This window comes from Crocuta crocuta, unplaced genomic scaffold, assembly GCF_008692635.1.
Source record: "Crocuta crocuta isolate KB4526 unplaced genomic scaffold, BGI_CrCroc_1.0 scaffold26, whole genome shotgun sequence".
Lineage (NCBI taxonomy): Eukaryota > Metazoa > Chordata > Mammalia > Carnivora > Hyaenidae > Crocuta > Crocuta crocuta.
This window is the reverse complement of record NW_027532249.1, coordinates 1741465-1756132: the sequence shown is the minus strand read 5'-3', so window position 1 is coordinate 1756132 and position 14668 is coordinate 1741465. Positions and strand designations below refer to the sequence as shown.

At 43.0% G+C, this 14668-nt stretch overlaps 1 protein-coding gene across 1 annotated transcript in view; it reads left to right on the top strand.

The window, feature by feature from the left end:
- The window catches only part of GNAL (G protein subunit alpha L), a 105298-nt gene that overhangs the window by 44266 nt on the left and 46364 nt on the right, over positions 1-14668 (top strand). Inside the window, exon 5 of the mRNA XM_077778087.1 lies at positions 14535-14632. Within this exon, the coding sequence (XP_077634213.1) occupies positions 14535-14632 (98 nt within the window). The remainder of the gene's footprint in view (positions 1-14534; positions 14633-14668) is intronic.

The window sequence follows — 14668 nt, the reverse complement described above, 5'->3', positions numbered from 1 at the left end:
TTACCATCCTTTCTTGTTTTCTCACTCCCTCTCTCCCCTGGCAAGCTCACTCCAGTCTTGCTGTATACAGTGGCATATTCCCTGTCATCCCTGAGTTCACATTCCTAAAGCAGAGCTCTGAGGTTCTCTTGGTCCAAACCTCCAATGACTTCCCATCCATTCATAGATTCCAAAAATAGCCATTGAATGGGTATGTGCCAGGGACAATTCGAGGTGCTGTGGATACAGCAGCAGATGGAGGAGCTTACATTCACGGAGCTGACATTCTAGAGGGGCAAACGAAAGTATTGGGCCTTACGCAGGACCAGCCAGGCCTGTGTGTCCAGAGAAGACACAAGAAGGCATAAGATCAGGGAATGGGGGAGGGGAGTAAGATAATGTAAGGACTTTGAATTTTACTCTGAGATGGGAAGCACTGAAGTGGTTTGGTTTGGTTTTCTTAATAAACTTTTTTTACTGTGGTAAAATATACAAAACCTGACATTTACCATTTTAACCATTTTTAAGTGTACAGTCTCTGTTGCAGTAAGTATGTTCATGTTATTATGTAGCCATCATCACCATCCGTACCAAAACCTCTTCACCTTCCCAAACTGAAACTCCCATTAAGGACAAACTCCTCATTCCCCTCACCCCGACCCTGGCAACCATTATTCTACTTTCTTCTCTATAAATTCAGCTATTTTAGGTACCTCAAATAGGTGGAATCATGCAGTATTTGTCCTTTTGTGTGTGGCTTATTTCACTTAGGCTAATATCCTCAAGGTTCACCCATGTTGTAGCATAGCAGAATTTCCTTCCTTTTTAAGACTGAATGCATGGGATTGTTTTGAACCCAACTGTAATGTGATCAGACTCACGTTCTCAAAAAACCCATGGCTCCAGAGTTGAAGAGACTGTGGTAAGAAAGGGTGGAAACAGGTCGGGTGGGACTCAGTGACAATACCTTCCGGTCCTGGGTGACGCCTCCCTTCGGGAATGCAGCGGTGCAGGTCCAAGACATGATCTGAATCTGGGTGTATTGTGGAGGTACAGCCAAGGGGATTTCCTTAAGGATCATGTGTCAGGTGTGAGAGAGAGGGGTCAAGGATGACTCCAGGGGTTTGGGCCTGCGCAACCAGACCGTGGCATTGCCATCCACGGGGGAATACTTCAAATAGAGTACGTTTTAGGGGGATAATTAGGCATCCCGTTCGACACTTTCTGAGTTGCAGTCGCCTATTAGAATTCAGGTGTTGGTGTCATGCAGGCAATGGATGTATAAGTGCAGAGTTCAGAGGAGAGGTCCCAGCTGGAAACATGAATATGAAAGTCACTAGTATGTTCATGGTATGTAAGCCACAAGATGAGGAAAATCACCAAGGAAGTGAGCTCAGCCAGAGAAGACGACCCAGGAGGATCTGTGAGTCTGTCCAGTGGTAGGAGCCTGGGAAGAGGGAAGGACCCAGCAAAGAACACCAAGCAAGGGTGCCCATGGGATAGGAGGAAAGTCAGGGAGAGGGAAATGTCTTGGAAGCCAGGAGTTCAGAGACTGTGGTCAGCTGTTTTGAACGCTGCTTACGATAGGCCAGGTAAGACGGGACTGAGAATTGACCACCGAACTCAACAGCTGGGAGGTCACGAGCTTAATCATCAGCTGCACAAGAAGTCTCCCTTTCTTGTCCACCAAGGCCCTTTTTATTCTAACTTTGTTTTTTGTTCTTGCCCCTCACAAATCCTACCCATTCCGGGCCCTCGATAACATTTGCTGAGTCAATCAATGAGTAATTCCTATTGTTTGAGTCCACAGTGGAGGGTGTGGAAGGAATAATCATTCCCTCCGCCCCACACAGCTCTCCTTCCAAACACTCAGTTGGTCACTGTAAGCTCCAGAGGAATAGAACTGGCTTTGCCCTTCCCTGATGCCCCCTGTTTCTATACGACATGATTGCAAGTGAGCTCCGGAGGTGACTGCCAGCCACTGCAGCAGAGCACAGATGTCTGGCCGGGCGGGAGAAGCTGGGGCCTCGGGTCATGTTTCTTTCTTTCTTTCTTTCTTTCTTTCTTTCTTTCTTTCTTTCTTTCTTTCTTTCTTTCTTTCTTTCTTTCTTTCTTCCTTTCCTTTCCTTTCCTTTCCTTTCCTTTCCTTTCCTTTCCTTTCCTTTCCTTTCCTTTCCTTTCCTTTCCTTTCCTTTCCTTTCCTTTCCTTTCCTTTCTTATCGCCAGGAACTTAAGAATCCCAGGTCTGTCTGTGTTCAAATTTAAATTTGTTCAATATTTATTTTTTGAGAGAGAGAGACAGACAGAGTGTGAGCAGGGGAGGGGCAGAGAGAGAGGGAGACACAGAATCCGAAGCAGGCTCCAGGCTCTGAACTGTCAGCACAAAGCCTGATGAGAAACTCGAACCCATGAACCTTGAGATCATGACCTGAGTCAAAGTCGGATGCCCAACCGACTGAGCCACCCAGGCGCCCCTGTTTGTGTTCAAATTAAACCTGAAGTATATTCAGAAGCTGGATAAGATTGACCATCTTGTAATATCCACCACACTGTCAGCCTCCTTTAGGACACATAACTGGTCATTAAATGCTGAGATGAATTAAATATGTGCAATTTAGGCATTCCAATTAGGAATTCTTGTAAATGGTTCCTGATGTTTCCCTTGGGAAAGAAAGGAGGCCCATTGCACGGTATGTGCCCAAGAGAATTAAAAGCATGCGTCCACACAAAAACTCACACATGGATGCTGATGGCAGCGTTGTTCACAACAGCCAAAAAATGCAAACAACCCAAATGTCCATCAAATGATGAATGGATGAACAAGACAATGGAGTATTGTTTAGCAATAAAAAGGAATGAAGCACTGATCTGTGCTGTAATATGAATGAACCTGGAAAGAAGCTGGACACAGAAGCCCACATGTTCTGCAAATCCATGTCTATGAAATGTCCAGAATAGGCAATTCCAAGGAGACAGAAAGTAGCTCAGTGATTGCTGGAGGCTGAGGGGGAGGAACTTGGAGGGGTGACTGCTGACAGTACAGGACTTCTCAGGCGGGGGGATGGGGTAGGGGGTGGGGTCAAGTTCTCAAGTTCCGAAAGTGATTGTGCAGATGGTGCCACAACTCTACGACTGTACTGAATACCATTGAATTGTACCCCTTAAATGGATGAATCGTACAGTATGTGAATTATAGCTCAATTAAACAGGCGCGTACGAAATAAAAAGAAAGAGGAAAAATGTAATACTTAAAATCATAGAGTCCCCGAACTGGAAGAAATCTGAAAGATGATCTTGCACAAATGCGCAGGGTGTTTGGGGTTTAGAGACAGTTTTCCTTCCCTTTTATGTCGGTTGCCTGTTGTCAGCTGCAAAGCTGCTGTAGAATCGCCAAGGAGCTCTGTGGTGGCCTTTGAAATACTTTCTATTACATCTACATGGAATTCAAATCACGAAATGCTTCTCAACTTAGTGCGAGGTATCGAACTTTCTGGTGGCTGTTTGTTACCTCCCAGAGCGAGCTCTCACTGGTCCACCCCACAGAGCTGTGGGGACCCCACGTTTCCCAGAACAAAACTCTGCGTGATTGTGTTCTTTCCCACTAAGGACACCGTCAGCTAATTTTAGGGACTGGGTACTCATGTAGCTGCCCCACAGGGCGGCTCCTGGCTGCACCCTGTTGCTGTTGGTCCTTGAGGTCACTGGCACCCTCTCCCTGCACAAAGGACTCAGAGGCTCAGTTTACAGCACACGGCCATGAAGGCACATTTCGTAAGTTGTAGCATACATTCTTACGTAAATACTCTGCGCCCTTTACTTTCCTTCCTTCTAGTAATCTTCCGCCGTATTCAACCAGCTTCATTCCCTCCCCAGCTAGCAAGTGGGTAAATCTGGACAAACCACGTTGGCTATGGGGGCCTTTCTTGAAGGGTCTGCCATCCTGTAAATCCAAGATCAGAGGCACCCGGTTGGAAGTTAAGCACTGCTCCTGGTTCTTTGCACAGCCACAGCGTCACCTGCCTCAGGCTGCTGATCCGGCGCATCCCTGTCCTTACATTCTGAAATTGCATGCCCTTTTTCCCCACCCCTAGCACCTAATATAATGCCTTATACCAGCAAGTGGTCTGTGGATGTTTCTAGAACTCCATTCTGGAGCCTACCCGGGACTTCTGCTCCTCGCTGTGTGCTTCCCTTTCCGCCTGTTGGAATCCGGCAGGTCTTATCCCGTTCTTACCAACACACGGTGCTGCGCTCTGGGTGCCATCCTGTGTCAGAGGACTCTCCCGGACCCTCCCCACCCACCAGCACCTCACACTGTTGGTCATCACACTCTTGGCTGTCCTGAATCAAAATTAGTACCCACCCCACGTCACCCCATCCCACGTCTTGTTTTGTCTTTCCAGCCAGCTTTCTTTGTCTCTTTTCTGCCTTCACCCCGCACATGTGGACCTCCTGATCCCCAGATACTGACCTGTCCCAGCCAGCCTCTGCCCAGAACTGCTATATCCCATGGATGTAGAAAAGGAAACTGAGTCTCTGTCACTGGGATTTGAACCTAGGCACTCCAATATGCTTAAACCATAAATATTTTCTGATTCCTTGTTAGATACCTTTAGTATGTTTTACATGAAAACTTTCCCAAAGAAATGTGTATCTAATTCTATAAGTGTTGCCAGTAGGAATATACCAAATGAACTTTTAAAGACATCTACTTTAAGTCTAACTTTCTTCCCAAAATGGAGGGTTCCTCCTTTCATTTTGACTCTCAGCAATAAAACAGAAAGGATTTGGAGTGACTAAGAAGTCCAAGAATAATACCTTAAAGTGTTATGTAATTATGTTCCAATGAGAACTTGTGTCAGAAAACTTGAGAGAGAATTGTCTGGAAGCAGTGACTAAAGTCGTGATTCTTTGAGTCTCTTATCCCTAATGAAAATACCTAATTATTTTACTTCTGTTCCCACACAAATAAGTTTCTCTGATGAGTCTCTTAGGCATTCTCCAAGTGCACAATTTTCTCAGAGAATTAGGATTTTACAGAGAAGCTCTGAGGTATAAGAGTGGGAGTATTGTGAAGGGGAAATCAAAAGCTCAAAAATTAAGTTTGTGGGGGAAAAATACTTGAGGAATATTATGTTCTTATCACTATAAGGTTGATTTATTTAATTCTGTGTTATGGTTCATGGATCTGATGAACTAAAACTTTATACTTACCACAGTTGTCTTCTGAGATTATAATTTGGAAATAAAAGTAGAATCCCTAGACAAATTTTAATGTATCTTAAAAAAATTTTTTTTAATGTTTATTTATTTTTGAAAGAGAGAGAGAGAGACAGAGGGCGAGCAGGGGGAGGGGCAGAGAGAGAGGGAGACTAGAATCTGAAGCAGGCTCCAGGCTCCGAGCTGTCAGCACAGAGCCCAACGTGGGGCTCAAACTCACAAACCATGAGATTGTGACCTGAGCTGAGGTTAGACACTTAACCGATTCAGCCACCCAGGCACCCCTTAATGTATCTTAAAAAAAAAAAAAAAAAGGCAACAAAACCCATAAAACCTGGCCACAACAGGCAATGAAGTCTCCTTGGCTTAGTGCTCTGTTCTTGGAACCACAGAGAATTCTGAGTCTGCCCCAGGCCTCATGGGTCACACTTTAAGAAGAGGTTGAGGGAGAGCCCAGAGCTATTCTATACAGAGCTGCACTTTAAAGTTCTTAGAACTAACAGGTAAGATTAACAAGGTTGCAGGCTGTAAGATCATATACAGAAACCAATTGTATTTCTACATACTAGCAATGAAAAAAAATCCAAAAATGAAATTTTAAAAGCCTGTACATTTAAACTAATATCCAAGAAGTCTATAGAGGAAACAAATTTAACAAATGATATGAAAGACCTATACCCAGTAAATTACAGATTATTGAGAGAATTTAAATAAGACATAAATAAGCACATCATGTTCATGGATTAGAACACTCACTATTGTGAAGATGGCACTTCTCCCTTAAGTGAGCTATAGAGTCAATGCAATCTCAATCAAAATACCAGTAGGATTTTTATAGAAATTAACAAGCTAGGGGCACCTGGGTGGTTCAGTCGGTTAAGCATCCGACTTCTGCTCAGGTCGTGATCTCACGGTTCTTGGTTTCCAGCCCCGCATCAGGCTCTGTGCTGATAGCTTAGAGCCTGGAGTCTGCTTCAGATTCTGTCTCCCTCTTTCTGCCCCTCCCCAGCTCTCGTGCTCTTTCTCTCTCTCTCAAAAATAAATAAACATTTAAAAAAAAAAGAATTTGACAAGCTAATTCTAAAATGTATTCAAAAGACCTAGAAGAGGGATGCCTGGGTGGCTTAGTCGGTTAAACGTCCGACTTTCGCTTAGGTCATGATCTCGCGGTTCGTGGGTTCGAGCCCCACATCGGGCTCTGTGCTGACTGCCAGCTCAGAGCCTGGAGTCTGCTTCAGATTCTGTCTCCCTTTTTCTGCCCCTCCCCCGCTCTCGTGCTCTTTCTCTCTCTCTCTTTCTTTCAAAAATAAATAAACATTTAAAAAAAAAAGAATTTGACAAGCTAATTCTAAAATGTATTCAAAAGACCTAGAAGAGCCAAAATAATGTTGAAAAAGAAGAGCAAAGCTGGAGGAGTTCACACTACTAATTTTAAGACTTACTACAGGGGCGCCTGGGTGACTCAGTCAGTTGGGCATCCGACTCCAGATCAGGTCTTGATCTCGCAATCATTGAGTTCAAGCCCCGCATCGGGCTCTGTGCTGACAGTTTAGAGCCTGGAGCCTGCTTCAGATTCTGCATTTCTCCTCTCTCTCTGCTCCTCTCCTGCTTGCACTCTGTCTCTCTCTGTCTCTCAAAAGTGAATAAATGTTAAAAAAAATTCTTTTAAAAAGACTTACTACAATGCCAGAGCAATCGAGACAGTACATTGTTGGCTCAAGAAGGGACATATAGATCGGAGTGGTACAAAATTGAGAGCCCAGGAGTAGACACACATGTATATAGTCTATCTCAACAAAGGTACCAAAGTACTTCAGTGGGGAAGAGTCTTTGCAATAAATAAGTTGGGGAAGCTGGATACTCATTTGGAAAAAAAGTGAAATTTGACCCTTTCCTCACACCAGACTCAAAAATTAACTCAAATGAATCATAGACCTAAACATAAGAGCTATGACTATAAAACTTTCAGAAGAAAACTTGGAGGGAAATATTTTTGTTTGACTTCGGGTTAGGAAAAGATTTCTTAGAACACAAAAAAAGCATAAATGCTAAAAGGATAAAATTGATTAACTGGACATTAGAAAATTTAAAACTTTGCTCATCAAAAGACACTTGAGAAAATTAAAATGCAAGTTACAGTTTGGGAGGAAATATTTGCAAAACCTATAGCTGACAAAGGATGTAAATCCAAACAATTTTTCATCTATTTTTTCTTGTAAAAGAAATAAAACTCCATACTGAGAAGGCATGCATCCCAGTTTTTTTAATGGGCAAAATATTTGAACAGACACTCAAAAAGAAGATATGCAAGTCGCTAGCAATCACATGAAAAGATATTCAAACTCATTGGTCATTAGGGAAATGCAAACTGAAACCCCAATTAGATGCCACTACACACCCACCAGAGTAATTCAAATTAAAAAGATTGACAGAACCAAGCATTAAAGACCATGTCGCGAAACTTGAACCCCTAGACACCGACCTCTTGACAACGTAAAATGGAACAGCCACTTTGGAAAACAATGCAGCAGGTTGGGGAAGGGGTTGTTGTTGGGGTTTTTTGGTTTAGTTGTTTGTTTTTTTTTTAAGAGAGCATGCATGCAAATGGGGGAAGGGCAGAGGGAGAGAGAGCATCTTAAACAGACTCCATGGCCCAGTGCAGAGCCCCGCACAGATCTCATGACTGTGAGATCAGGACCTGAGCCGAAATCAAGAGTCAGATGCTTAACTGACTGAGCCAGCCAGGTGCCCCAGTGCATCAGTTTTTTTAAGTTAAACACCTACCATATAATCCAGCAATTCCACTCTGGCTATCAACCCAGTCTGGGTACACTGTTAGTCCTAATGGCACTATTAATAACAGTCAAGAACCGGAAATAACCCCAATGATCATCAACTGGTGAATGAATAAGCAAAACAAGGTATATTCATACAATGGAGTAGAACTCATCAATTTTTTTAAAAAATATTTTGTTTATTTATTATTGAGACAGAGAGAAACAGAGGATGAGTGGGGGAGGGACAGAGAGAGATGGAGACACAGAATCTGAAGCAGGCTTAGGCTCTGAGCTGTCAGCAAAGAGCCCAACACGGGGCTCAAACCCACAAACTGAGATCATGACCTGAGCCGAAGTCAGACGCTTAACCAACTGAGCCACCCAGGTGCCCCAAACTCAGCCATTTTTAAGAAGGAACAGACTGCTAAATATACATAACAAAACGGGTGAATCTCGAAAATATCATGCTGAGTCAAAGAAGCCAGACACAAAAAGACAAGGTGATTTCATTTATATGAAATTTCTAGAAAAGGTAAAGCTGTGGAGCCAGAAGTCGATGAACTGTGTCTGAGACCAGGGGTTGAGGCGGGGCTTGGCTCCAGAGAAGGGTGCGGAGGTGATGGAGGCATCCTAAAACTTGATTGTGTTGGTGGCTGCACGACTTTATAAGTAAATGGGTGAATTTTATGGTATGTATAGTATACCTCAAAAGCTGTTAAAAACTGTTCTAAGAATAAAGTAGGCTATCCTAAAGGGGAAAAAATAGATGCGTGTCGGGTATATTGTAAATTTGCGTGTGTCCTCACTGGGAGCAGCTATCCAGCAAAGGAGGAGGAGGCAGCTGGCCTCAGAGCAGGCTTTGGAGCCCAGTGTTGGCCACTTTCTCGCCAAGAGAGCTTGAGCAAGTATAAAGCCTCCGTAATCATGTGCGTTCTGTCATCAGTAAATGGGAACTGAATCACCTACATGGCAGGGGTGTTTCCGACGAGACCTGTTTATAAGGCCCTTAGAACACTGCCTGGGACATACAAGGCACTCAGTAAATACTAGGTATGACCTCTTTTTCTTAATGTTTATTCTTGGTTGTGGGCGGGAGGGGGCAGAGAGAGAGGGAGAGAGAGAATCCCAAGCAGGTTCTGTGCTAGCAGCAGACAGCCCGACTCGGGGCTCGAACTTACGAACCGTGAGATCATGACTTGAGCCGAAGTCAGAGGCTTAAGTGACCAAGCCACCCAGGCGCCCCAACATGACCTCTTTTCAGATGCGGTTACCTGCTAAGATTGTTGCCCAGCGTGGTCATAGGAAAGACATGGACGAGGGGACTGCCAGTGATTTTTTTTTTTGACATAGTTTCTGAAAGCTGTTCCTCAATAGAATTTTAGACGCACTGTATTCAATTAGATCTGAGGGTGGACAGAGATTATGAATAACAAAATCATAGTGTCGACAGGCATGACAGATCCCATACAGACTTGATATCCACCAGATATATCTGAAAAAACAAATGACAAAAACCTATTCAATCTTTCTAGTAGCCAAGGGATAAAATTGAGTGAATGTATTTTAAATGAATCAGATCTAAACTTGAGCTTTAGAAAATCCCACGTAAGTAAAGAGCTTCTGACCTGCAACTGCCTTTTCCTAAGGTCCATTCGACGGCGGGGGTGGACATTATCCACTATGTTCCCATAAAAGTTCCAGCGGACATTGATTTATGCTTCAGCTTGTGCCAGAAAGGATTTAGTGCTGCTTACAAAGTTGTAAGACAAGGTAATGAAATGTGTGAAAATGCAGGAGCATGAAGTGAGGATCAGGGGAGTAAGTTTGACGGAACCAAAGGTGGAGTTGGCATCCAGACCGTAAGGCAGAGCCCTTCACACGCATGAAGACTGACCCCAAAACGGGACCTCTGAGCTTTCATGCGGTCAACCCTGTGACATAGATGAAAACAGCCAAAGAGCCACAGGGTCCCTATAAGCAAAAATTAATAGTAAAATATAAAAAGCGGTTTCTTGAGAGATGCAAAAACAGTATTCCTGGTACTAATATTGGAGAGATGTTTTCTGTAAGCCATCTTAGAAGGTGTATTAGGCAATGAGCATGAGGAAGAACATCTTTACGCTCAACCCTGTGACAGGGTCCACCCACACCACATGTGAAAGCTCTGCTTCGCGAGACCTGCGTGTGTAGCCAGAGCGTTGACGCCACATCCCTGGGCAATGTTTACTTCAAGAGGCGGGACTTATGCTTTTGGTTCTTATTTCAAAAATGAAAAATGAGGGGCGCCTGGCTGGTTCAGTCAGTTAAGCGTCCGACTTCAGCTCAAGTCATGATCTCGTGGTTCGTGGGTTCGAGCCCCGTGTTGGGTTCTGTGCTGACAGCTCAGAGCCTGGAGCCTGTTTCAGATTCTGTGTGTGTCTCTCTCTGACCCTTCTCTGCTCACTCTCTCTCTCTCTCTCTCAGCAATAAATAAAACATTAACATTTGTTAGTATAACCAAAATGGTCTATTAGCAGGGGTATATCATGCAAGAATCTGTACTTGTAACATTTCTTAATGTCATATGAGTCTTGCCATTTTAGAGCACTTAGGAGGAATTTAAAAGAAAAAGCAAAACATCCTCATCTGAGGACCCCAGGTCAGCTTCGCGTTTTGTGTAGAAGGGAAATCGTAGACAGCAGGGCCAGAAGGAAAATGTTATAACATGAAATGGAGTAGTTAGCTATTTACATGGTGTTTAATTCTGGCTTAAATTTTGATTTAAAAATCAGAATGATGCTGTAAAAATGTTAAAGCCTTGCTTTTTAAAAAGTAGGTTATTTAGGGCGCCTGGCTGACTCAAGTCAACTAAGTATCTGACTCTTGATTTCTTTTTTTTTTNGACGCTTAACCGACTAAGCCACTCAGGCGCCCCTCTGACTCTTGATTTCTTATTTCAAAAAAGCTCAGGCCATGATCCCAGGATCATGAGATAGAGTTCTGTATCAGGCTCCATGCTCAGCACAGAGATTCTCTGTCTCTCTCTAAAAAAAAAAAATGTAGGTTTAAATTTGGTATCATTTTGATTTTTACTTTCAACTCAAACCCCTTTGGGGTTTTTTTCTTTATTTTTTCTTTTAATTTGAGTAGCATTGACACAAAATGTGACATTAGTTTCAGCTGTACAACTCAGTGACTTCATAAGTTTATAGGTTATGCTATGTCAAATCCCTTTAAATAAGAGTAACATAAATGTGTATTTTAGTTGCTAAATATATGAAGATCACATGGCAATTTTTGTTTAGTAATACAGAAAAAATTAAGAAATGTCAGTAATTTTCTTTTTTAAGTTTATTTATTTTTGAAAGAGAGAGAGAGAAAGAGAGAGAGAGAAGCCCAAGTAGCTCCATGCTGTCAGCATAGACCGCCCCCCACCCCGTGCCACAGGGGCTTGATCTCATGACCTTGAGATCATGACCTGACCCAAAACCAAGAGTTGAACACTCAACAACTGAGCCACCCGGGTGCCCCAGGAATTTTCTTTTTATACTCTAAATTGCTACATATTCTCAGTTGTCAAAAGCAAATTACATTTCTCTGTGAATCATCCTTTTTTTTTTCAGACCCATACACACACACAAAACACTAAAATTATTTTTATTTCATACTATTCATCTTAGTTGCTAATGGAGGCATACCAAAATTATTCCTCGTATTTATTTCCCAGTTGGTTTAGCAAACACGTGAAAATTCTAGCCTGGCTCTGGACAACTGTTTAAATATAGCTGAAGAAGCTGAATTGGCTGACTGAATATTTAAAGATGTTACAGAACCGTTTCTTTATTTGTTGTTATATTTTTCATGGAGTCAGTGGTACTGTGGCTATGATTTTTAAGAGCCTCTATCCATTAGAAATGATGTTGAAATAAAATGACACAACATAAGAGATGTGCTGCAAAATAATAAATGTGGGGGGAAATGCATGAGTTATTAAAAGAGAGAAAGAGAGAACTTTCTGGCCTTGTGTTGATAAACATGGAAGCTGAGTAATGAGTGGCCTAGGGAATTCTCCTTTTGTTAAGTTTGAAATTTTCCCTAATAAAAGGCAGAAGCAACAGCAGTAGCAGCTCTGAATTTTCCATGAGGTTTTTAGAACCTCTTAAAAGGTAAACATGGACTGGGGTGCCTGGGTGGCTCAGTTGGTTAAGCATTCGACTTTGGCTCAGGTCATGATCTCATGATTTGTGGGTTCTAGCCCCGCGTCTGGCTCTGTGCTGACAGCTCAGAGCCTGAAGCCTGCATCGGACTCTGTGTCTCCCTCTCTCTCTGCCCCTCCCCTAATCATGCTCTGTCTCTCTGTCTCAAAAATGAATAAACGTTAAGAAATAAAAAACGTAAACCCGGAGAATCCTGGCTCTATATAGGTCTCAAACTCTATTCTAGTCCAACATCTTTGTTCAGCAACTAAGAAGCTGAAACAGAGAGATTGTTGTTTTTGTATTCATTTGGTGTGGTCCAAAGCATCTGCTTTAAAACCACAGTGCCTACAATTCCTGTTTTACTACTGCTATGAACATGGACCTCAGAAATCATGTATCTTGGTTCTTGATTCAAGCACTCCTCTGTAATTCTGTCGCAGAGGCTTCAGCTCAGACTCCTGAAGGAAAAAAAGGATTCTGACATTGATAAAGACAGTCAGGAACTTTATTCAAGAAACTATTGCACTGGAGGCTTACAGGAGGGGAGAGAGACAGGGCTTAATTACGAATCTCACCATGACGCAGGGGTTATCAGTGTCTTCCAAGACCGGACCATCTTGACAATAGCAAATAGAGTATTTCTCATTTGGGGTGTGTGTGTGTGTGTGTGTGTGTGTGTGTATGTGTGTGTGTGTGTGTCTTCATATGGCCCTCAGAAGAAAAAAAATTTAAGGATGCTGATAAAGACTCCATCAATGAGTGACAAGAGCAGCAGTGAGAGATACCGGACAGAACCACAAATCTAGGGAGATAAAAACGGAGACGTCCGGCATCTCTCATTCGTATGGACAGTTCCCCTTCATTGTCAGCTGTAGATAGCTTGGCTTTGTTGACAACGATAGGCAGCCAGACAGATGATAGATACAGAGACGTGGCAGACCTTTCAAGATTGTCCCTGATTCTAGGAAGTCAGAACCTCATGAAGCTTAAGCATAGGGCCCCTCAGTCCTACTGCCCCTTCTAGGGTTTTGTACTGAATTGCGTACTCGTGATTTTATTCTTCTTTTTTCAAAGAGGCCCCCACAGTACTTGGATCCACCCTTGTTTGGAACTGTGAATCTCCAACACAAGAACCAGCCCTTTATTTTTCTTCCCTCCAAAAAAATTGATGCTGGGGGCGCCTGGGTGGCTTAGTCGGTTAAGTGTCCGACTTTCGCTTAGGTCATGATCTCGCGGTTCGTGGGTTCGAGCCCCGCATCGGGCTCTGTGCTGACTGCCAGCTCAGAGCCTGGAGCCTGTTTCAGTCTGTGACTCCCTCTTTCTCTGACCCTCCCCTGCTCATGCTGTCTCTCTCTCTCTCCTAGAAATAAATAAAACATTAAAAAAAAACTTAAAAAAAAAATTGATGCTGATTTCTAGGGAGCATGGCAGCCACAGTGAACATAAGGCATCAGAAGCCCCAGACCCTTTGGTGCAGATCGGAGATGGAAAAGGGGGGGGTGCCTCGGGCTGCCGGGAGGGGCTGGACTGATGTGGGAAGGGATATAAATGTTCTAATGAACGGGTTGGTGAAATTTTACATAACTTCTTTTATATTTAGCGGCTGATTTGTTGTCATTTGGTTCCACAGCACTGTCAATTTAATTTGGGTAATTTTGGAAATAGGAACTCATAAAACCACCTCTTACTCTGAGAGAAGGAAAGTTCTTGGCCTCCCTTTCAAGGAAGGGTGCTCATTGCCATAATGGATGAAATTGAGCTTTGCGCTCATGCAGGCTGAGGGAACCAAAATCAGAGTTCAACATTTAACTCATGGTTTTAAAAACTGCCAAAAAACAGTGAACTCGCATCTCCAAAGAGTGAAATTTCCTTGTGTTGTACCTAATGCTTCCGGGCCGAAATTAACCCACCTGCTCAGCCATGTCTATTCATAATCATGGCACACAGAAAATTTGAAAGACAGCAACTGAAACAAACTTACCATTGCAAATAGGCATGATCTTTCATTGCTGAAATGGCATTACCACTAGACAGGTGACTGAGTACTAAGAACTTGAAAATTATTCTTAAAATAGCTGTCGTATGTATAGTTGGTGAGTGCCAGAAAATTACTTTCTACCTGTCATTTTCATTTGGGGAAACTTTCTGGAACAACAAGAATGTTTGCCACGTTGATGTGACCAATGATCACACAGGTGCATGTGTTCGTCACGCTGACTGCAAGCCCAATGCAGTTTATTGCGTGTAACTTCGACTCCTTCAAAGAAAACAATTCGTGTGCTAACCTGCAAAATTTTTTTTGGCAGTTTCTTTTGACTTTTACCTTTTGAAAACATTATAACACATGTGCTGTCTTCTTTGTAATTTTTTCCAATTTTAGGAATTCTTTGATCACGTGAAGAAGCTTTGGGACGATGAAGGTGTGAAGGCGTGCTTCGAGAGGTCCAACGAATACCAGCTGATTGACTGCGCACAATAGTAAGTCAGCTTCTGAGCAAGGCCTGGCCTGTCTGA